At 42.5% G+C, this 12,298-nt stretch overlaps 1 protein-coding gene across 1 annotated transcript in view; it reads left to right on the top strand.

Moving 5' to 3' along the window:
* Window positions 1–11,857, top strand: part of TCEANC2 (transcription elongation factor A N-terminal and central domain containing 2) — a 34,787-nt gene extending 22,930 nt beyond the window's left edge. Inside the window, exons 4-5 of the mRNA XM_026498039.4 lie at window positions 3,638–3,831; window positions 10,808–11,857. Coding sequence (XP_026353824.1) covers window positions 3,638–3,831; window positions 10,808–10,996 — 383 coding nt within the window. The 3' untranslated portion in view covers window positions 10,997–11,857. The remainder of the gene's footprint in view (window positions 1–3,637; window positions 3,832–10,807) is intronic.
* The last annotated feature ends 441 nt before the right edge of the window (window positions 11,858–12,298 follow it).

Here is a 12,298-nt window from a genome sequence, read left to right as displayed (position 1 = left end):
GACTTTTTTCTCTGCATACAAACAAATATATGTGCTTATATGTATACACAAATATAATTTTAAAAGTAAATATTGGCTCACACTGTGCGTGCCCTTCGGAGAACCTGAATAAAGTAATCATCTTTCCATGTTGCCACGTGTAGAGCTATCCCCGTCTTTTATGGCTGCAAAGTATTCATTGTTCGAGTGGACTATAATTTATTTAACAAATTGAGCCCTTCATGATGGACTTCCAGTTGTTTCTCGCCTCTCACTCTCACAGGCAGTACCGTAAGGGTATTTTTGTACACATCTCTGTGCCCGCTTTGGCAGGGGTCAGCATAGGTTACGTTCCGGGGCCTGTCTCTTGCTTGTATCTCTTTGTACTAATCTTTCTATCTTATAATATGGTACATTTTCCCCTTTCATTCGCATTTCCTCCTAGATTTTAGTAAAAAGATGTTATTCTTCACGGGGGGTCTTATTCCACCAACATTTACTGCACACCGCCTCTCCCGACCCCACCTCCTGCCACTGTGTTCTCTGCTGGAGAGACAAAAATGAACATGTCACAGCTGTTGCCCTCCAGCTCTCTTTGGTGGGGAAGAGAGGTAGCTGATCAGATAATTACAACTAATTGTAACAATTATTGTGAGGAACAGAAGCACGAGGTGCTAAGGAAGCTCAGAGGAGGAGAGGCACTGACCCGGGGCGGGGGGGGGGGTATTAAGGAGGACTTGCTGGAGTAGGGGACTCCTAAACTGAATCTTAAAGGCAGAATGGACACTAAGTGGATAAAGAGGGAAGCAAGGGTATTCTAGGCAGACAGAATGTTCATTGGAAAGTAGGTGGGAGAGGACAGATGGTGAAGGGACTTGTGTGACAAGATACGAGTTTGGGTACAGCACTGAAAGATTTCCATGGAAGAGTGAAATGGTCAGATTTATGTTTTAGAAAAAATATCTCTAAAACAGGAAATAATTAAGTTTTAAAAAGGCCACTCTGGCTGCAGTGTGGGAGATGCCATTAAGGGGTTCCAGACTTTGGCAGAGAGGCCAGTCAGGGCTGTTGGAGTCAACTGGAGGCAACATGCCCAAATGTTAATTAACATTAACATACATGTTAATGTGTTGTTAAGTGGTTTATGGTTTTTACTCATGTTAGCAGGATTTTTCCCTACTGTATTCAGACTGGTTATTGCAGACGTAAGAAATCGATTGATTTTTTAAAAAATATATCTAGTATTTCTCTACTTTTTGTTGTTTTTTTTTAAGATTTTATTTGTTTATTTGACAGAGAGAGACAGCCAGCGAGAGAGGGAACACAAGCAGGGGGAGTGGGAGAGGAAGAAGCAGGCTCCTAGCAGAGAAGCCTGATGTGGGGCTCGATCCCAGAACGCTGGGATCACGCCCTGAGCCTAAGGCAGCTGCTTAACGACTACACCACCCAGGCGCCCTTCTACTTTTTAAGTTTTTAATTCCAAGTGTTTAGTTGATTTCTTTGGCTTTTCTATGTAATTGTTTTTGTCTGAGTACTTTTGCATATTTATATATTTGATCCTTTCCCTCTTTTTCCATTTTTATTATGCAAATCGCAAACACGCATAAAAATAAAATAACAGGGGGCGCCTGGGTGGCACAGCGGTTAAGCATCTGCCTTCCGCTCAGGGCGTGATCCTGGCGTTACAGGATCGAGCCCCACATCAGGCTCTTCCTCTATGAGCCTGCTTCTTCCTCTCCCACTCCCCCTGCTTGTGTTCCCTCTCTCGCTGGCTGTCTCTATCTCTGTCGAATAAATAAATAAAATCTTAAAAAAAATTAAAAAAATAATAAATAATAAATAAATAAATAAATAAATAAATAAAATAACAGAACACACCCCCTTATGCCCTTCACCCAGATTCAGTAACTATTAAGATTTGGTCCCACTTACTTCATCTTTCCCATTTTTGTGTTTTTGTGCTGTTGCTTAAGTATTTCAAAGCAGAATTCCAGCCATCTTATTATTTCAGCTCTACATACTTCAGTATGCATCTCTAAAAATAGATATTTTCTTACATAACAACAGTGCCATTATCATTCTTAACAAACAGTAATTTCTTGGTATAATTTAATATCTAGTGTAATGCATATCCTTTGTTTATCTCAAAATCTCTTTTAATGGTTGATTTGTTGGAGTGAGGATTGGAATCACATGTCGCATTTGGTAGTTTGAACTCAAAAGACTATTAATCTATAGCAGTCCATACCTTACTCCCTTTCAAAAAAAAAAAGCCATCAACAAATGAATAAAGAAATGAAAAACAAGGGCGCCTGGGTGGCACAGCGGTTAAGCGTCTGCCTTCGGCTCAGGGCGTGATCCCCGCGTTATGGGATCGAGCCCCACATCAGGCTCCTCTGCTGTGAGCCTGCTTCTTCCTCTCCCACTCCCCCTGCATGTGTTCCCTCTCTCGCTGGCTGTCTCTATCGCTGTCAAATTAATAAATAAAATCTTAAAAAAAAAAAAAAAAGAAATGAAGAACAAAATCAGAACCTATAAACACAAGAGTGTAAACTGAGGGCTTCCAGAGAGAGGGAAGGGGAGTGGGGGCTGGGCAAAATGGGTGAAAGGAAGAGGGAGGTACAGGCTTCCGTTACAGAAGGATAAGTCACGGAAATAGAAGACATAGCAGAAGGAATACAGTCAATGGGATTGTCATAGCGTTGTATGGTGACAGATGGTAGCCACACGTGTGAGCAGGGCATAATGTAAAACCTTGTCGAATCACTATGTTATACACCTGAAACTAATGTAACATTGTGTGTCAACTACACTCAAATAAAAAACTTAATTATAAAAGAAAATTTTTTAAAAATGCCAGTGAATATTGAAGAAATCAGGTCTGTGTTCCTTTACAGCGTCTCACTTTCTGGATGTATCTTTTTCCTTATACTATAATTTAACTCATTCCTCTGTGTCATAGTTTTACAAACTGGAGGTTAGCTTTGAGTGACTGGTGGGATTCTGGTTCCTCATTTTCTTTGGGAGGTGGGTGCAAGACTATTCATGGGTAGGGCTGTGAAGTGCCACCTCTACCTGAGAGCCCCACTCTTAGGGGTGCTAACTTCGATTGGTGGTTCAGGTGATGACAGCTCATCCCTGCATTATAAATTTCTCCATCAACCTTTCATTGAATGAGTTCATCCACTGATCCTTGTCACCCGAATGAATTATTTCATCGTGGGCTACAAAATGTTTAAAAATTCTGTCAATCTTTTCATACTTATTAGCTGAATAAAGAACGTTCCCTCAAGAAGTAGGGCTATTTGGTTGTTCTGAAATATAACATGTACCAAAAAGACAAGATGAATGCCTAATTCATTTTCTTTTATTGCATTTTTTGAATGAAGGAGTTGGTACTTTAATTGTTCCATTTTTAAGTATCTATTGATCCTGCTTCTATTTTATGACTTACTGCATTGGCTAGTCCAGCAATTCTCCCGCTGTGATTATCGGGTTATCTCAGCCTTTGAGAAACGGGTCTTCATTTTCACAAGAGCCTTTACATCCTCAGGTATGTGAATGACTTGCTACGGGCCGCACGTCAGCCCATCTAGTCCTGTTCTTTTCAGAAGCAAACAGAACCACCTTTCCTTTGGTTTCTCCATCCTTGTTCCAGGTCACACCGTGAGCAAACTACGTCAGCACTCAGACCCGGAAGTGGCTTGTCTGGCTGGAGAAGTTGACACTGAGTGGAGAACTTTCCTCGAAAAACATTTAAACAGACCTTCTATTGAAGTGCGAAGTGACCCCAAAACTGAGACACTCAGGAAAAATGCCCAGAAGTTACTCTCGGAAGCCTTGGAATTAGAGGTAATGTCCTGGTTGGAATGTGATTCTCTCAGCTAAATGAGCCTCACATTTTCATAAATCTTTCGTAGTCGTAGTGCAACAGCTTTATGCTAACTGGATTTTTTTTAAGCATTCTGGATTTGTGAGCATTCTGGGAGATAGTAGTGTAGAAACATGGCAGGCTTTGGAGCAAGACCTGGATTAAAACCCTGGCTCTAGTACATACTGGTTGTGTCTTTTAGGCAAACCCCTGAGCATTTCTGAGACTTGATTTTTTTATCTGTAAAGTGAGTATTATAACTCCTACCACCTATAATTATTGGAAAGATTAAATGAAACATTTATACAAAGGAATAGTAGAGTATGTGGTGATTAGAGGTCACTTAATGAGTGTTGGTTCCTTCCTGTTTGAAATTCTTCCCTTTCCCACCGAAACAAAAACTCTGGCATGGCCTGTGCTATGGGATATCAGTGGCAAAATAAACAAGTGTCTATTGGAAAGACTCTACTCCCCCATTTTTGGGCAATGCTCATACCTTTAGTTCCAAGGCATATAATCAATTGGCTAGACATAGTCTTCACAGCTCACACACAGTTCAGATGTTAATGGTTTGAGGTACATGCGCTTAGAATAAGGATTTTAGGGGCGCCTGGGTGGTGCAGTCGTTGGGCGTCTGCCTTTGGCTCAGGGCGTGATCCCAGGGTCCTGGGATCGAGCCCCACATCAGGCTCCTCCGCTAGGAGCCTGCTTCTTCCTCTCCCACTCCCCTGCTTGTGTTCCCTCTCTTGCTGGCTGTCTCTCTCTGTCTAATAAATAAATAAATAAATCTTTAAAAAAAAAAAAAAAAAAAAAGAATAAGGATTTTAGCTCATTAACAATGATATTAATCATCATAAACAAATCTTATAGGTCAGTTAATACTCTAGAAAAATCAGACATAACATTCATATTTTTTTCTCTTCTTCAGGTATCCCTATTAAAGTATCCTTAAGGAATAATTTAATATTATTAACAAAAAAAACAATTTCAAAAGTCTAGGTTTAAATGCTAGAACTGTCACTGTATTCTCTGGAAAAATATTTTAACCTTTCTATCTCAGGCATCTACAAAAGAAAGGTAAATAGACTTGTGGTATGTTATTTACTTTTTTAAAATAGAGTTTTGTGTTTTTTTAATACAAACTTATGCTAGAAAATGAGAAAATATAGAAAGGAAAAGCAAAATCACCATTGAACCTACAACCAGATATAATCTTGTTAACATTTTGGTGCATTTCCTATTTGTTAAGTTATTATAGCTCTTTAAATGAATATTGGGCAAGTTAATGATTATACTGTATTTATTAAGAGCTAATCATATGCCAAATGTTCCATAAGATGCTTTTATCGATTATTTAAATAATTGCAGAAAATTGACAATTATTCACATTTGTGTAAATAATACATTTATTTTTCGTCTCGACCAATATCGGGGTCATTTTGTATATCCTTTTCTATATATATTTATTTTTCATATTTATAATTTTAATGTCTGTTTGATAGTTCAGTGAATTAATATGCTCTAAGTTTGCTTAACTTTTCCTAAAGGAAGCTTTAATATGACTCTTAAACCCTTGGAAGAAAGGAAAAAATGTAAAGATTGTAAGCCTCATTTTCCAGAGTATCGATTAGCCAACAAGATTTGCTATTTAATATTTTACATAAAGTTTATTTTTAAAATAAGGCAAAATTATTGCAGAAACATAGAGTGTATAATACGTAGTTAATGTGGTGGTAAATACCAGTTCCCTGTGGTATCTTTTTAAGTAAATGATAGTAACGAAGCTATGCTTGTAAGGATTAACAAGCAGTTTGCCTGCTATATTAAACTCCATAATAATTATCCTTTTAGTTTATCCATTAATTATCCTTTAAATGGCACATCAAGTGGTAAGCACTCAAGTGTTACAAAGCAAAGTTAAAAAAGTGATACATTCGTTAGTGCTTTCCAGTGTAATTGGAAAAAATATCAGATTAAGCATAGTTGAATGGTTTTGTTCCTAAAGAATAAATTTTTTAAATTAAAAATGTGCATCTTACCATCTTCCTTGGCCAAAAAAAAATCAGTCTGTTTCCCTTGCATAAACAGCATTTGATAGTACTTTTATCGGTTTGGTATGTCAGGGAATATAAATATAAACACTTTTATATAAGGTGAACTCCTAGCACCTATCATCGTCTGAAACATTTCCATGTTAGGGTAAATCAATGAGCCATCTCATCCGGTGTCTGGTCTTTGACAGTAACCAATGTTGAGTGCGTTCAAATCAGACATCAGATCTCCAGAAATGTACTTTATCAGGCAGGAGTAAGCCATTGGGTAAGTTACCGGCCCAATGACTAAAAAGCCTTTACAACTTAATCCTAGCATGTGTTTTTGCAAATTCATGCATTATATTTTTGTGGAAAAAAATATTTCCATGCTGTTTGTTTTGGTCATATCCTTTAGTAGTGAAAGCCACAGATGAATGTACACACACAGCCAAAAGGTGCGTCTCTTTATTACTCTATACAGGTCTTGCTTTCCAGATGTATGCGTTGTTTCCTTGTTCTTGGAATAATGGGATAGATGAATAAAAACTCCACTTTTGAGACCCATGCTCCATTCCCCTTTACTTTTTCTCCCTTCCGGATCTTCTTTGTTCTTCCCTGTCTTTTAGATCTTTCCTCATATGAACGTCCCCTGTGGTGTCATTCTCTTACTTCCCCTTCCTCATTATCCACTCTCCTTCCTACCTCACGGCCTGTGATCATTTTCCTATTATGTCATTAAAAAAAATGAACCTGATTCTCAAAGTGAGCCTGTATCATTAAGAGTTATGAAACACTGGCTGGTTGGCCCAGTTGGTTGTCAGATGGTGCTAATGAGATCCAGGTCAGGGGTACGTCCCCATATGGGACTGTTAGTTTTCTCTTTGTTTAATGGCCTCAGACTGCACCTCTGGCTTTGACCAGCTCTCTCATAAATGTATTCGAGTGGTCAAAAAGGAGTGTGGGTAGATTTGTACAAATCCAATCACGCTATTGGAAAACTCATACAAAGTTCGCTTCCAGTGGATATTCAATTCCACAAATGTTTGGTACTACTGCTGCTGGTGCTGGGGAGAATATAAACATAAATGAGTCGCATTCCCTGGGCTTAAGAAAGCTTCCTATCTCCTGGCTAAGAGCCTGTGAGTGACTGACTAAATATAAGGCAGGCTGAAAATACGTCTGAAATAGTAGTACTAGCTAGTGGTACAGACACACAAAGGACAGAACGGTGAGATCTGATGAGGCAATCTGGGAAGGTTTCACAGAAGAGACGACAGTCGAATTGGCCTTTGTAACAGGTAGGATTTTCCAAGCCAGAAAATACATATTAAAATAGAAACATTGTATTTCAAATCTTATCTGTTATGTACAGAATGTTACCAAAAGAGCAGGAAAGCAGGGGTGTACATGGGGAAGAAGGATACCCGCTTAACAAAACGCTTACTGAGCACCTGCTATGTGCCCGTACCGATGCTAGGCGTCAGGAATTCAGAAATGAATCCAATATGGTAACAGCCGTCGAGGGGCTCTAGTCTTCTGAGGGAGATTGGCAACTAAATAGTCACAGACAGTGTGGGAAGCTCTGCACTTGAGGTAAACACATGAAGAAGACCTTACCTTGCTTTTAAAGAGCTTATAGCTGTGGCAGACATCGCTAATTGGTTATGGCGCCATTTCCCACTGGGTCCAGAATCCTTGAGGAAAGACAGCTCTAGGTGCTCTAGGTGGTCACGTTTTATATCTTCCCCAGCTACAGCCAGTCCACGATCGGACAGCTGAATCACACACAGTTAACCTACAGGTACAATTGGATAAGCAAGGCAGATCAGATGCTGTATCTCGGAGAACTGAGAACTAGGAAATAGCAAGGAAACAACAGTGGGAGCGTTGAAGCAGAAGGGGTGTTGGAGAACCTGTGAGGGAGCAGAAGCTGGCTAGAGAGGCGTAGCACAGGGGGAGAGAGAATAAGGCGGTTAGAACTGGTAGTGAGTAAGGCAAATGGAGAGGAACAAGAACGTGTGAGAAAGAGACCAGACAGATCTTGAGACACACAAGAGAAAGGCTGTGGTCGCTAAATAAATCCCTGCGTTTCTTGTTCCCATTCCCATTCATACAGATGTATCCTATTGCTGCTCCCGTGCCCACTCATATGAATGTATCTCACAGCAAAACTTCTTTTTCTCAAGGTCTCAGTGAGATTCTGGTCCTTTCACCCAAAAGGACTTACCTGAATCACCAGGTTAGGACCCACTGGAAAGGACTCAACAACTTAGGTAGGTTTGAAATATCTAAAGGCAGTTATAAGATAGTTCACTTCGTGCAGCGAACTTGGCGTACACGTGGGTATGTGATGAATTATTCTCCCTTATGATTTACATTGTACTACTACTGATGTTTTTCCTCATTGTGCTTGGCCTCCATTTAACAAGAGGCGTGCATGAGGATTGTTAGGTGCCTGCTTCCTTTTCGCATCACGTCGCTGGTACAGCACCCACCCCCTGCCCCACTGCTATCTACCTACGTGCCGTCTCCTCTCTCGATTGTGAGTTTCCGGATAGCAGGGGGGTCGGGTCTTTTCCGCTCAGTGTCTCCAATACCCAGATCAGGCCAGACTCAGAGTAGCGACTCAGTAGCTGTTTGCTGAATGAAGTATGGATGATATCCAGTTATGTGAATTCCAAGGTATTCTCAAAGTTCTTTTTTTTATGTGGACTACAGTTTGATGGAATGGCCATGACGTATTTTGGCAAATGCACACATACCCTTCTCCCTCCACAAGCACTGTCCTAAAAAAGAAAAAAAAAGAAAAAGAAAAATTAAGACTTTCTCTTGTCTGTTGCATTAAGCGAATCTGACCATCCTCCCCCTGGGATGAGGGGCCTCTCTGGCAGCGTTGCTGGACGGTGGGCCGACAGCCAGCCACCCTTCCCGCCTCCTAAAGTAGTCGGGTACCAGGGCTGCCTCAGGTGGGGGGCTAGTTCAGTGCCCAACCAGGAGGCCATGAAAGGCTCAAGGAATCTGGGTTCTGGAGAACCGTGGTACCAAGTGCACTCACTCCAGCACAAGCCTTGGAGATAGTCGGTCATCAGGATCACAGACTTCCCTGATCTTTTTGTCTGCTACACATAGGCAGAGGTCTGGGCCGAGATAGTCGTTCTCCCCGTCTCTCTCTTTCTCTGTCTCAGTCCTGTTCGACATTCTGCCAGGTCCTTCCTTCTTCCAACTTCCTTTTCTCTGTTTGTTTTAGTCTGTTGGCCTCTCTCTTGTGTGAGGACACTTTATCAAATATCAGGTGTTCCTTTTTTATTTTTGGTACATTGTTTCTTAAACTTTCCTTTTGAATGGAAGTATAGTACATATGTAGGAAAGTGCACAGAAGATAGACATAGAGCTCAGTGAATTTCTCACAAGCAAACACCCCTCACCTGGCCAGGGAGGTCTCGGGTCACACAGCATTCCCTCCCGAAGCCAGCTGCTGCCCTCCTGGGCTGGGGCCCTGTGCCGTAGCTCTGCGCCCCAGCGCTTATTCCTGTCCCCTTTCCTAGTACTCAGTAACTTAGAATCCTCTTCTCTACCTTTCTCCAAGAGGGGTGTGCTCTCCATGGAGTCAAGGACCGTCGGCCTTGTTCACTGCTTCTTCCTTAGCCCACGCACAGCGCCTGGCGCGTACTAAGTGCTGAATAAGTATTTGAATGAGTGGCGGGGTAAGGAGGGAAGGGAAGAAAGCAAGTGAGAAAGAGAAATTTGTTTCCTGTTTTCAAGGAACTCACTATCAGGGAAGACAAACTTAGAAAATTGATCATTATAATATATTATGAAAATCTCTAAGGGAAGCTGAGGACATTGTGGCCACCCCAGGAAGAATTTTCAGTCCTTTGAGCTAGGATTAGCTTTTTTTGCTTTTTGGTTTTTAGCTGCTTTGACATGCAAATAGGAATGTGTTTCCTGGGAAAAGTGGACCTTGCTGAGGAAGCATATACATGGGCCGAGGCCCAGTGGTACGTGAAAGCTTCTTAGCTCGCTCAGGCTGGGCTGCGGTCAGAACCGGCAAGATGAGTAGTGGGAAATGGGCCTGGAAAAGAGGGTGGTGAGGGGGCTGCCTGACCAGCAGCCCAGTCTGGCCTGGATCCTGACCCTGGACAAGGACCGAGAGCTGTGCTGCTCTGATGAGGTCTGTGACCTGAGGAGGGCTTGGGCCTGAGCCGGACCAGCCTGGAACCACCGCAGGTCCCATCCTCCAGGCCTGCTCTGCTCAGCTGGCCCTGCAGAGGTCTCTTCGGACTCAACTGGTATCTCCGAATGTAAGGGGGCAGTTAATACGGTGACAGGAGAGGAGCATGAACTTTGGGGTCAGGGGCGCCGGGTCAGAGTCCCGGCTCTGCCTCTTAGCTGTAAGACCTTGAACCTTTCCTTACCCTTGAACCCATTTCCTCATCTAGAAATGAGGTGACAGGAGTTGTGAGCATTAAACGTGAAAAGTGATTTATAATCTGCTCTACACGCATATCAAGGCCCAGACCCTGTGTTTCTGAAATGCTGTAAGGGGTTAAAAGGCACTTTAAAAACAAACCAAAAAAAGCATAAACTGTTACACTGATTTATTATCCTAGGTCTTGGTTTCCTGGTTGGTAAAGTACAGGGCCCAGTACCCGTTGCTTAGTTCAGGCCAGTTTCCTGTTATAATGGCAAATATTACCACCCGGCAGGGGTTGTGAATGAGGTCCCTGTCACAAAGCACATGGCCTTGTTCCTTAATTGCTAGGGTGGAATTAATTTGCTCTTCCTGTTTCTCTTGTGACAGGAAGTAGATGTCCTTGAATTTCAGTTGATTAATGGAGGCCTCTGAGCAGACTGCTCCAGCCTCTCTTGCTTTTAATCCTTATGCAATGCAAGGCCCTAATTTGATAATTTTGCTGTTTTTTAGATGGATCACCTACTGGTTGAAAATATTGAGCGGGAAACGTTTCATCTCTGCTCCCGCCTCATTAACGGGCCATACCGACGGACGGTGAGAGCCTTGGTCTTCACATTAAAGCACCGAGCTGAGATCCGGGCTCAGGTGAAGAACGGCTCGCTGCCGGTCGGCACGTTTGTACAGAACCACAAAAAATGACCTGAGGATGATTCCAGCGCGGGGCTGGGCAGAAAGCAAAACGGGGCCCGCTCTCTGCCATTCAAAGACTCTTTTGAGTTTGGGTGACGGCTGCTGCTGGTGGTGCTGAGTTTTCCCATGGTGCCGTCCCTTCAGACGGAGGATGCGGGGAGCCCCGCGAGCCAGGCCCGCAGGAGAGGCGTCATTCGCTGTCGTGCACTTGTGCCGCCTAACGGGACGCGGCCAGCTGTCACTAGGAAGCACAGTACGGTTGCCATCACCCAGCCCAGGGAAAGGGTGACGGATTCCACTGGGAGTGTGCCAAGGACACCTCTAAACTCCCCCATGTCAGGCAGATGAAGTGACTACTTGATTTCGCCACCCTGCAGGTAACCGAAACTCAATTACCACGGCTGCTCGCTCAGTCCCGTCCCCCTGAGTTTAGACAGCTCCGGTGCCTCTCAGAACTCCCCTGTCTGTTCTCTTTTCTCTACCCCAGGGGTGAGCCTGCTGGAGCCAGCCCAACTACCCCTTCTTTCCAGAACTCACTTATCTGAACATTGCAGCTCTCCCTGGAAGACCTTCTGCAGTGGTCTCCGGAGCCCCCATGCTGAGGCTTCTAATGAGGAGCTGGCCTGAAGCCTCCCCACCCGTTGGGGTTTATTTGAATACGCTGGCTCTTGGTTTAGGGCTCTGTAGAAGATACATAATGAAATTTCTCTTGAAATGAATTACCATAGTAGAAAAAAATACATCTGTATTCTAAAATGAAATGCCGCTGTATAGGCCTGCTTGAACAATTACGTAAATGGTATTTGCTCTTTTAAAGTAATAATAAACTGGAACTTTTTTTTTTTTTTTTTTTTTTTGCCTAAAACAGAAGATGTGGCCTGTTCATTGAAAAGTGTTCGGGGTTGAGAAAGGGGACAGTTGGCGAAAATAAAGAATGATTGGACAAGAATTTGAGGGCAATAGCAAGACCCAAGGAAGGCTTTTTAGGTTAGGGGGACTAGAGCATGTTTATAATCTGAAAAGAAGGAGCCGATAGAATGGGGGAAATTAAAATTTAAAAAAAAAAAAAGGGTTAAGTTAAAAAGCAAGGACAAAAGGGAGGGACCTAACGTCGTCTGCCTTCTAAGTGCTGGATATCTTTCCTGAGATAACTTATTAGCATTGACATTGATCTTTATGTAGTGTTTTAAAAATCCTGTGTGATCTTCTCATCTGTTGTATTTATAAGTATTATTTCAGTTTTTTAGACTTCTTCATTTATTTAGCAGCTACTTAACCGAGCACCATTCCTCGGGGCACAGTGGATACCGG

This window comes from Ursus arctos, unplaced genomic scaffold (genome assembly GCF_023065955.2).
Source record: "Ursus arctos isolate Adak ecotype North America unplaced genomic scaffold, UrsArc2.0 scaffold_12, whole genome shotgun sequence".
NCBI lineage: Eukaryota > Metazoa > Chordata > Mammalia > Carnivora > Ursidae > Ursus > Ursus arctos.
This window is presented reverse-complemented; position numbering and strand designations above follow the sequence as displayed.